General features: G+C 30.6%; 1 protein-coding gene across 2 annotated transcripts in view; it reads right to left on the reverse strand.

The window, feature by feature from the left end:
- The window catches only part of LOC111622148 (zinc finger BED domain-containing protein RICESLEEPER 1-like), a 22,084-nt gene extending 10,139 nt beyond the window's left edge, over window positions 1-11,945 (reverse strand). The window contains exon 1 of one of the 2 annotated variants that reach the window (XM_023364484.1): window positions 11,841-11,945. Coding sequence is in view for 1 of the 2 variants with exons in the window: in XM_023364483.1 (XP_023220251.1) it covers window positions 11,827-11,837 (11 nt within the window). In the remaining variant the exon portion in view is untranslated. Of the gene's footprint in view, window positions 1-11,826 lie in introns of both variants that reach the window. The other variant, XM_023364483.1, reaches the window with a different exon arrangement.
- Between the last annotated feature and the right edge of the window lie 729 nt (window positions 11,946-12,674).

A 12,674-nucleotide genomic window follows, 5' to 3' on the forward strand; every position in this document is an offset into this window, starting at 1 on the left:
CAAGACTATTGTATCGTTAAAAATTATTTTTTTATTTTGTACAAACAAAATAAATATATTGAAAAATATAAAAACAATGAAAAATTATACTTCAGAAGTTAATTTACTATCAAAAACGTAAAATATTTGAGTAGCCCAAGATACAGCCGAAGATTGCAGCGCCACAGCACCAGCGAAAATTTAAATTTGCGGACTGAAATTTTTTCGAATGATTGACGTTTCGGTTGATTGACTTTCGGATAATCGACGCTCTCCTGTATTGCATGATTCTATTATATTATATTGTACTAGAGGTATGTTTCTTTGGCAGATTGTCCATAAATCCGAATCCAATTGTCTTTTGTAAAACTTTTATTGTGGTGTTATGCTCTATAAATTTCTAGAATTACATGCGCAAAATTTAACTAAATCGGAAATTAGTAAGTTTTTTACAACTGAGTTATTTTATGTAAATAAAAAGACAAACAACAAGTTGATAAATGCGTGTAATGATGGATAATAGGCCTATCGAAAAGTACATAGAAGAATAGGTTCTAGTAGAAACTTTCGACAATTTCGACTTAACATACCGTAAAACAAGGAAAATCTATATACTGTACTGGGAACTGTATACAGCTTAAACATAGCGAAGGTTTATTGTAATACCTATATATTCCTTAACATTTTCGAAGATATTCTGTCAATTGGATGTGAAATTTTTGACAGTCGATTTTGCTAAAAGCATTACCCCTAGGTTATTTCAATGATGATAAGTTCTAAATATGTTAGACCTGCTGCTTATAATCTGGTCTTACCCATTGTGGTCTGTGTGAACCGGCAATAAGTATCCAAAAATGTTCTTGTAACTTTACAAAGAAAATAGAGTTTTAATAAATGTCATAAATTTAACTTTTTTTTCACTTTAAGATCTAATATAAACTTCAAAATGACACTTTATATTGTACAATATGATTCATATTCTGTATAGTACAGGTGATCGATCATTCGTCATAGAGTAATTAATAACTGAAAATAAGTAAATATGCCAAAACTAAGAGGTAAGCGAAATTGCTATGGGTGTAAATTAATAGAGTATACAGCATAGAATTAGCTTTGACAGCGGATTCTATTAGAAAATCTGTTTGAAAACTCATAAATGAGCAGTATGCATAAGTCTCTGTGTTTACGTTATTGCTGCAAATATCTTACTATATCTAATTTCTAAATTTAAATAAAACGTAAGTATGTGTGCATAAGAACACACATATCAATTGTTCGGTGTCATTCGAGATTTCAGACGTACGTTTTAATTGTAAAAACGTGATATCCGGAGTGTTATATCTTGATTTATTTTTTTATAATTAAGCATCCTTGTGTATCGGTAAATTCAGTCTAAAGTTTATAAAAATGATATTTTTTTATTAAATTAAATAAAATATAAAATATAATTTGTCATGCTACATCTCTCGCTACCTGCACCAAGTTTATAGCCATAATATCCATATTTATACCAAAATTGTAAAAAGAAAAAAGTGCTTGTAGGGTGAACAATATAAAAAACAATGTACTAACTAAACAGTATTTAATGCAGTGGTACCTCAAGATCTGAACGCCCCAACATACGAAATTTTCAGGATACGACATGAAATTCGAACATATGTTTGCTCCACGATACGAACAAAAACTCACCATACGACGTTACATTAGTTCGCTGCGCCATTCTTTATTTACTTCTGTTTATTGGTCTCAGTCCGCGTGTTCGCTTCGTCGTGGAAGGATCTCGCTCGATGAAAGAAATCTTGAAGTATTATCAGAAAGTGACTGATTTTATTGAAAAGAAACATCCCGAAAAGGTTCACACTAGCCGTATTGCCGCTCGGAGTAATGACATTTCCCTAAGTCATTTTAGAAACATTTCAGAACGTAGGCAAAGCCAAACCTCTTTGGATACATATTTTACCAAGCAAACTCTATCCAGTGAAAGTGAAGGAAAAAAAGCAAAAAGCAGTTAATAAAATTTTTTTTAAAATATATGAAATAGAAAAGATAAAAAAATTAGTGTTAAGTTATTTTTTATTGTTACTTTATGTTATGGAATTTAAGTTTTAGTATCATTTCCCTTCTTCCTCTCCTTCGCCACCAGTTTACACCTCCACCGTCCTCTATCCTCAAAGGTAAAGTGCAAATAAAGCTATTTTTTTCTAAATCTATTATTATTCTATTATGGTTATTTATACATTTACAACTACAAAACGCATTTTTCAGTGTTTTCCTTACTAAAGTTATTTTTTTCAACGTACTACTTAGCTTTAAATTGGGGGTGTTTTTCGTGTTGAAACGGATTATCATCGAACAATTTTGCAAATCGACATTGGCCAAAATTATTATTGGAATTATCAGAATTGCGTAATTACATTTAAATAAAATGAAGAATTAAATGGAATACTCGTATAACTTAAAAACAGCAGTAAAAACTATAGACATATTTCAATTATCATATAATTAAGTGTTCAACGTATCGTTTGCCGGGAATTTTGTACTGTACTTTTAAACGGTTGAAATAAATCTATGCTTAGACAATATGTCATGCTTTTCGGCTTTAAAATTCTGTTCAAAATTTATAATTTTGCTTTAAATGAAATTGCATAAAAAACAAAAATTTCAACAAATTTTTAAAAGCATTTTAAATTTATTACTACTAACAATTACACAACAATTTTTACATACTTTTTTAAATCCCTACAAAATTCCTTAATTGATTGCAAACGCTAATAATAAGGTGTAATTCTAAAATACGTGAAACATGAAAGGAAATGGCAGTACAATTCTATTATTAATATAAAAGCACATATACTAATTTAATATTTTTCGTACAAGAGTACTCTTCAAACAAATTACAATCTACAGTAAAGGCAGCCTTCCTATTCAATGCTATTATCTAAATAGCATCAAGGCCGTACACCCTGACTAGCCTTGTATCAGCTAGTTGAGCATTAGCTTCTTGGTTATATTACCGTGGTAAAGTTTGACGTAATTGTCATGTAAAACTAGTTGTTTTCGTTTATGATGGTCGATATGCGGGAGAAAAATGCGTTCCGGGAGGACTTTTAAAGGTAACTGGCCCCTATTCAGGCGTTACGGACGTGGAGAAAACCCGGAAAACTCCACGTGGCCAGCATGTCGGGGGGGCGAAGCGAGAACCCGCGGAATTCTTGTCGATAATCTTTACATAATAAAACACAATACCAAAATAAGTTGTTATTGATGCAGCCATAAAGAAATATGATGAATACATCTGTGCAAAAATAACTGACAAATTTCTTTTTTTAATATATAAAATGAAATAAGACTGTAATTTACATTAAAAATTACGCCGACAATAGACAACTTCATTAACCTTATTTCTAAGAGAGAGATTCCTATTCAAAAATACCGTATTTGTTACTATTATTATATAAATTTTTTAGGAGTTGTTCTCTGTATGGGAATATTGTTATTGAAGACTAATTTGCAATAAATCGAAGAGTGTCTTCGATATAAATTCGACTTAAATGTGTAATACTGTTCTTCGGTATGAAAAATTTTACTTAAAGTATGGTGAATTCTTAAACGAAACTATTAACAGCAAATTGTATTCGAGACTGTGAATTATAAAATGAAATCTTACGTTTATTATACTATAGTTCTTCTGATCGTAAAACATTATAAGGCAGATATTTTTACTCATTAGTAATTTTCTACTAATAAACATCGTTCGGGATTACTTTTGATGAAAGTTATAGACAAATTACTTATCAAAAATAACCGTGCAAATATATGTTACTTATTTTACACGAGTATTTTTACCGATTTGCCTAATGGCTGCATTAACAAAGAAGCTGCCACAAGGCGTTGTGACATTTTTACATTACCAGATCGCGTTTTGCTTTATTATTAATTTGCAATAATTCTACATTACAAGCTCGAATATTGCAGGACTGTGTACTTTTGTATGTAGTTGGATTAACGAATGAATGAAGAATTAGAGACAGATTTCAAGTAGCAGCTCTTGTTCTCTTTCATTACACCAGTTAGTTCGATCAGCGTTGAAAATATTGAATATAAACATTTGACAACCTGAAATTTATAATAATGTATCGAAATAATAAATAATAAAAAAATTGTGAAATTTTACCTTTATAACAAAGTCTTTTTTCACGTAGAAGAATCCTCCAATTGATAATCCCAAAGGAAGTTTCGTAAATCTCTTAACGAAGCAAGTCAACTGCAACAGATTACAGTTTAACCATTATGATACAAATATGTAAACCTTTGGTATTCTTATTTAACAATTACGTAATAAAAACATCATGTTGTTGTGTGATTATTCTTGAATCATTTGACTAAATATTAGAAAAACTGATATTGCTTTAAAACATTTATTAGAAAAGTTTTTAAACACTACTTTTTTCAAATAGTGTTAAAATTGGTATTGAACATACATTAGAATTATTATATAAGTAAACATAAAAGACCATTTATTGCAAAACATAACAAAGAATTTCTTCATTATTAAAAATTAATAAGAATTTCAAATTTAAAGTGAAATTTTCAGAATTCATTTTCTATTATCAATATATTCATATAACAATACCTAATATAATAAGAATATCAATTGTATTTACATTGATAATAAATTGAAATAAACTTTTATATGAAAAATTTAAAATTACTTAAAATTTGAAATAATAGTTTAAGTAAACGAAAAACTAGTGTAACTGTTTGCAATAGTGTTAAATTACTTTAAAACACTATTATATTGTATTTTGATAAACATGTAGACTAATAAATTCTAATTCTCTTTCGCCTGTCTGTTCTTCTTCAACTGAAGAAAAAAAATAAAACAGGAGAAAGTACAGAGGAGGATTCAAAAGAAGAACGGAAGAACGCCCTGACCAACAATACAGATACTTTCAGTGAAAACCGAAAATTATTTTAATTAAATTCAAATGTTTACCCTTGAAAGAGGTAGATTACTGGCAAAACTCCATTATTAGAGGAAAAGTACGATGTACAGGGAAAAAGCACTATTAATTTCTGATAAACAGCATATATTATATATTAAATAAATGAAAAATATGAATAAAAATTCGTTCCGCCATTATTTTTATGTCACAATAAATAATTGTGAATTTTATTTATCTAATAGCTGCAAGGATCCGCTTCGCTGGGTTTTTATTTGTGGGCAAAAAGTAACGATAGTGAAGATTAAGATAATTACATTATAGCCAATCTCACCCGTTTTCACAGAATGCAACAATTAGGTCCCCTCGTTTCCAGACTAATTAGAGAATTTTTACGTCCAGTCAAACGAACTATTTTCAATTTGATCAGTTTTCTGGAACGTTTACAATTGTTCTATAATTGAACCAATTCGAATTCGAATTCGAATACAAATTCGAATTTAAAACGGTTCGAACATTTTTAAAATCGAAGTAGAAAATCTTCCACTTTCAACCACTTTCAAGCCCACATCTCCCGCATCCTTATAGCTATCGAGACGCAACCACAATAGTGCACGAATGGAGACTTCTACTACCACATAGAAACACTATTCATGTGCGATGTGTAGTTTTGGCTGCAGAGTGAAATATAGGGACAAACACGTCCATATATATAGATATAGATATAGTTATAGATATAGTTATAGATATATTAACATATACTTTAGTATGGCCAAACGTCAAGAGTAAATATTCCGCTAAGAAAAACATAAAACTTAAAACATATGACAAAAAACACGAAAAAATACACAGTAACATAACGTATACAAATTAGTAACATACTGTACTGTAGATAACAGACATGACATACAAAATACTTGTGTAATCTTATAATACGAGAGTATTATTCAGCCTTGTATAGTGTATTTTTCTACACAGATTTTAAGCTTGTAAAATCGAAAATTAAAATTATTTAAAATTAACGTCATTTAATAAAAAGCGGTATCAATAATATCATAATAAAATATTTCTTGTAAGTTGATTTTATACTCTAAATGCAATGCAATTAGATTTTTGGTTTTTTAAATAACCTCTTGTACAATTGTTCAAGTCTGATACAAATACTCGAAATTAATTTTTTTAACGAGCAGCAAGTTTCATATTTTATATTTAGTACACGAGTTTATAAACAAATCAAAACTTATACTCAATACCTTAACTTTGAAAGTCAAAGGCAGATCTGCAGATGAAATTTTCTCGATGGACACGAAGTTGTCGTAGATCTGAAGTTTACATTTTGAAAAATTAAATACATTAATTCAAGTTTATAAATACAAGTTAATTCGCATGCGATATATTTATATACTTACTGATGTGGCAAACTCAGAAAGAGCCCAACAGAACGAAATAAATCCAACGATCAGCAAGAAAGCCAGAATTACTGTACACAATTTCATTACAAAGTCCATCTTTACAAACAACGCCTCATACGAAATAAAGCAGCATATATAAAGGAATGCTGTGTAATTGAGGCATAGGACCTCCTTCATTTCTTCGTTAATATTATCCACGTAACCCCAAATTTCTACATGCTTTTGGATAACCTTTTCTAATTCCTCTCTTAACCATCTTCGCTTTATATGCAAGGCATGTATTTCTTCAGACATTTTAACAAATCTTTCTTTCAAAATATATAGCGATAACATGGCGAAGAGACACACGCCTAAAATGTGGCCAAGGGTGTACATGTAATGCAAACCGTGTAGAACAGCAACAATAAAGGCTTCGGTATTTGATCCGTTTTGTTTTTTTATTTCTTGATACAAGTATATGCCTGGGATAACAGTTATTACAATGGCTGCATTAAACGAATTCCAGAGTGTTACATACAAATATTTTTCTAATTTATCAAATTTTTTTTGTTCTCCTTCGTAAGAACTCAATACGCAATGAGCATTCGATTTTTTTCTCTTCAGAATGCTGTATTGAACCGACAGGTAACTCGATATGAATGCATTTACAATTGACTCGTTGAAAGCATTTTCTTTGTACATATTGTTAACTCGTAAACCGTAAAGGTTGCCATCAATTAACCTGATCAAGAACAGAATATTGATCAACCAGAGAAAGAATTCAACGAAATGCGTGTACATTCGATATAGCGGCGAAGATGTAAAGTGCCTGTAGTGTTCAGTTGTATTCAATATACACGAACACGGTTTTATCACATATAGCCCAAATGCTGTCAGAGAGCTCATCGACGGCTCTAACAAATAAGCAATACAAACCATGTTGTTTATTGAGAATGATTTACAAAATATTAGAAATTGTCTGAAATGTTATTTTGAAATTATGCGATTTGTATTATTTACTATTATCAACGTTAATTCACTAATTTAAACGTAAGTAAAACGGCTTCATTATCGAGATTGGAAGAATACTAACTTTAACGTTACTGCAATGCGTCGTTATTGCAACAGAACTGATCTTACATAATGAATCAGTGGAAATGCAATGCTTACACAGACTAATTGAATGTCAGAAATATGTAACTTATTCTGAGTAAGTTATGTGAATATTAATTTCAGAAACGTAATAGAAAATAATTGGTAATTACTCTTTTGCACGAAAGTTAATGCGGAAGCAATTAGTTTTATGACATATTTTAATGCCGTTTCGATCGCATTTACATAATTCTGTAAAGAATAGTAAATTTTAATATCATTTGCATTGCCCTTCATATTATTATTCCGCTTTATTAAAGAGGCATTTTGCTGGATATTTTCCAGCTTAAAAATATTAATTCAAATTTTTAATAATTATATAAAATATTTTAATTTGAGTTTACTGAATTATTCTTTTTCATATACTAATAAGTATGCTTGGGTATTTATTACACCGAGAGTTTATTACTCCGAGTGCCCAATCTATCGCATTTTGAAAATTCATTAAACTGTGTACAGTAGAAGGATAAATAAATTTTTTAATGTTTTACTGGTAGATTAGTCATTCGTTGTGATAAACTGTTACGTAAGATCACGTTTATAGTTGTATACAGTGAAAACTGCTTAGGCGCACCTGTAAAAACGGGCAGAAATTTCTGGCACGGAATAGTTTATCAATAGAGTCTTCGTATAAGTTACCTGTATTAAACGACCATCTGTGTAACGCGACCGCGGGCATCGATTTTTGGTCTGAAAAACCTGCATACAAGATCTGTAATAAGCGACCACTTTCGCGAATGTGTATGGTCTAAACTATTGTAAGAACCCATCTCAACAACGTTTCCTCCTCCTAATATAATAAATTACTCTAAACTCTCGTTCGAACCCATCCCGGGCACTTCTCCCACCCTCGAAATTAGGTGCAGATGTTAATAAATTAGTCTAGCAACAAAGGAAATTCATTTCAGTTTGTTGAAAAATGTCCGAAATGTTAAGTGCTGTCGTTAGAAGATCGTACTAAAGTTATCACAACAGCAATTAGTGGCGAAGTTTAGTTGTGGGAAAACAAAATTAATTTTACCCTAGACCTACAATATTTTCTTTGGGGGTGTAAAATATTTTACACGATACAATTAATCGGCATAAAAAGTTTGTTTATAAGTTTCTAAGCAGAAGAAAATGTTTAATACAGTGCCTCCTGAGAATTAAAAAGGAACAAGAACGAAACCCTGAGGAAAACTACAAAAATACAGAATATTATCTTCGAAAGGAATAGAAAGAATACACGAAGAAAATTATTTTGTGAGGTAGTATGATTTTAACTGGAAACGTGATCTCTCTCTCCGCTGTATCCTAATTATATATTGAAGGTCGAATTTGTATATTTTGTTGTTTTATTAAATACTCGATATTGTTATGTTTAAGGAATGTGTCATTATGTCTGAATCAAAAGATCTCATCCTCTCCGTATTGATTCGAGACGCGTGTTAATCCGCGTGTGAGAAAACAAATTAACTGGTGTCTCATGTCCTGACAAGGATATAGACTGAGAAGTCTAATTCACTTCTTTCTAAAAAGCCTTCCTTAAAATTTTAGACATCGTATTTCACAATTCTGAGTTGATTAAGTGGTGCTCTATGTTGTACCCCCAGCTAATCTCACAATAAAATTCACAAGAANCCGATCTTGCCCCGGGTATAGGAACAACTTCGGCAATTTCTCTCCTCTTGTAAAGTTGTAATTATTTTAATTATTTTTATTTTCAAACTGATTTTAACCAGTTCTATAGTAAGGTAACATTCCAATAGACAATATGCAAAGCTTTTTTTTCAGTTTACAGCAGTATTTATTACACAAAATTTAAGTAAAGCTTAACATGCCGATCTTGCCCCGGTCTCCCCTATATATTTTTTGTCTGGTGGTATATAAAAAACAACTGTTAGCTATCAGACAAGACGACCTTTAAACCCACATCTGGAAGAGAAAGTGCGTATGTAAACGTGACACGGAGATTGCTTATCTACGAATTGTTTATCTATCAAGTAAAGGTGTAAACGAATATTCGCTTATTTTTCCAACATAAGTTACTTCCCTTTTCAAATTTATAATGACCGACTTAAAATACTACGATACGCTTCTTGTCTAGTCTTACGAATGGCTTGTGAGCACTAAGAATGGCTTTTCTTCACTGCTAGACTTTTTACACCACCACAGGACATCAAGTTTAGATTTTTGATATCCTGTGGTAATGTAACAAGTATAGCGGTATAATAAAGCTAATATTAGTGCTTACAAGTCATTCGATTTAAAATAATTTAGACAAACAAATTATAGTAAAAAAAATTATCAATTAATTTCACAAAAAACTTACTAATACACCTTATCTTGCAGCCGAAGTTTATTACTTCTAACGTTTTCGGTCTTGTTAAAGGACCTTTCTCAAGAAAAATAAAGCAAATAAAATAACAAAATGTATAAATTCAACGCTTAGTACAGTAGAGCCTCGAAAACTCGGCACTCGATAACCCGGCACTCCGGATAACTCGGCCACACCCTGGCAGGGCAAAAAAAATCCTTAGTTAATTAATTTACATGATAAAGACAGCTTTATGCCTCATAAAGTATTTTTCTGAGGTCTGTCTTATCAGGTAAATTACTGTACAGTGTATTCATTAATTTTCATTTTCATGGAGTAAAGGCTCTATGCCTTCATAAAAGACGTACTTTTCCTTTGTTTAAGGGTATTTGGGCAGTTTATTCTCTGTTGTATTCTCAAGTAAACAATACACACAAGTACAGTACAGTATTTTCTGAGGAAACACTCATACTTATTTTTTTAACCCCATTCCCGATAACCCGGCATTTTCACAAACTCGGCCACCCTTCGGTCCACATTAGGCCGAGTTTTCGAGACTCTACTGTACAACAAACAACCTTTTAGAATATTTTTGAACTAGCCTATAATCTGTTGCAATTNTAAAAGTCGTTTATTTATTTTCATTCGCATTTCATTTGTATGCTGCTGTCACTCATCGATGGATTTTGAAACTAATTTATTTCTTATTTACTATTAGAAAACTGTGTCGTAAAACTTTGTTTTTTAAACACTATGTAGTGTAATTAATCGATCACTTCGCATCTCTAATTTCTTTATTTTAACTGAAACTAGAAACAAAAAAATGAAAGAATGCCAAATATTCGATTATTTACACTACATAATGTTTAAAAAACAAAAGACATGTTTTGTAAAAAAAATACGTATTTTGATAAAAATCCTTCGCAACCACCACATATCTTTTTGTTAGTTTATCTGTTTTTTATCAGCGTTTAAAATTGTACAGTGTTTTTCGCCATTGTGCGTTTTGCATGACTTCGTAGGTTACTTTAGCAAAAGTATTGGTATTTGGTTATAAATGTAGAATTTATAAATTTGAAAGTTTAGATAAACCTCATAAATTGAAAGTATGGGTCTTATTTTCAGTACTAAACGAGTAAAAAGCTGAGTTCATTATCTTCTTTCATTTTATAATTAGATAGGCACAGTTAAGTATTCATCAGTACAATAATTTCTTATAATTCAGTCAACTTTCATTAAATTACATTTTAAGGGCTTCTCGAACGTTTAAAACTAGTTATTTAACTTGACTTGATATACTTATCTAAGCCCCACCACTCTCCGCTGAGTAGTCAAGTAATTATATTAATTACTTCCCCACTCAGTTATTATATTAATTATAAACTTTTAACCTTGGACGCGTTTGTTTTGTTTGAAATCAAACAGATGCCTTTCGGTTATAATCTCGGCATAAAAAATCGTATTTTTAAAAAATTATTTCAGAACGCTTTTTAATTATTTTTTAAAATTTTTGTTTTATAGAACAATTTCGATCGAATGTGTTTAAATAACATTAAAATATAAAATATTAACTGCAACAGAATGTTCAACGATCTGTACAGAACAATCGATGTAGAAAGATAAAAAGAAACAATGAAGACAGATGAGCGAAACCAATCCTCATATACAGTCGACCCCCCTATAATTACGGTCCCTATAATTACGATTCCTATAATACTGCGAAAAAATTGTGACGGTATCCGTAAAAAAGGTAAAAAAACTCCTATAATTACGTAAAACGTAATCGGGCAGCCGAACTACTTTCCCGCCGTCCGTAGCGCCACGCTACAGAGAGANTTAGATGACATTATAAAGTTATAATTAATATTAAGGTCTACGTTTATAAAATAAACATTATATCCGAGCCACAAAGAGAAACCTAAAAGTTATTGGAATAGGTTTACAATTAATTACTATATAATTTAATTAATTAGCAAATAATTAACGTTAGTTTATCTAAAAATATATATTACATAAAGTTAATAGCTATAATTATAATCAGTATAAAAATATAAATAAATCTTACTCGTTAAGCATTACTTATTGCAAGAATTTCTGAAGTTTAGAGAACATCTAGAGGAGCAGAATTGATGTCCCGATTGTTTCCTTTTAGTACAGTCTGAGCGTTAATACGAATCAGTACAAAGAATTTCTGAATAAGAAGATATTTGTACTTCGTACTTTTTTTATCGAAGGGCGTAACTAATTTATGACAACGATAAGCGATTGTTTATTCAAGAGAAAACTTGTGAAATCTGTTTTTAAATCTGTCGTATAAAGAATTAATGATTTCGATAAATATGAAAATACAGTAAAGGGTCGATTATCCGAAGCAATTGGGGACTGGGGTTGTTCGGTAAATCGATGTTTCAGATAACCGATTATGTAGGAAAAAATATATTAATTAATCTCATGTTGAAATTATTTTCCGTTGCGTGTCGCTGCCCGTTTAATTTTCGTCGATGTTAAGAAGACTATTGTATCGTTAAAAATTATTTTTTTATTTTGTACAAACAAAATAAATATATTGAAAAATATAAAAACAATGAAAAATTATACTTCAGAAGTTAATTTACTATCAAAAACGTAAAATATTTGAGTAGCCCAAGATACAGCCGAAGATTGCAGCGCCACAGCACCAGCGAAAATTTAAATTTGCGGACTGAAATTTTTTCGAATGATTGACGTTTCGGTTGATTGACTTTCGGATAATCGACGCTCTCCTGTATTGCATGATTCTATTATATTATATTGTACTAGAGGTATGTTTCTTTGGCAGATTGTCCATAAATCCGAATCCAATTGTCTTTTGTAAAACTTTTATTGTGGTGTTATGCTCTATAAATTTCTAGAATTACATGCGCAAAATTTAAC

Source organism: Centruroides sculpturatus, unplaced genomic scaffold (genome assembly GCF_000671375.1).
Source record: "Centruroides sculpturatus isolate CEXI.00-Female unplaced genomic scaffold, Cexi_2.0 scaffold140, whole genome shotgun sequence".
In the NCBI taxonomy this organism is placed as follows: Eukaryota; Metazoa; Arthropoda; class Arachnida; order Scorpiones; family Buthidae; genus Centruroides; species Centruroides sculpturatus.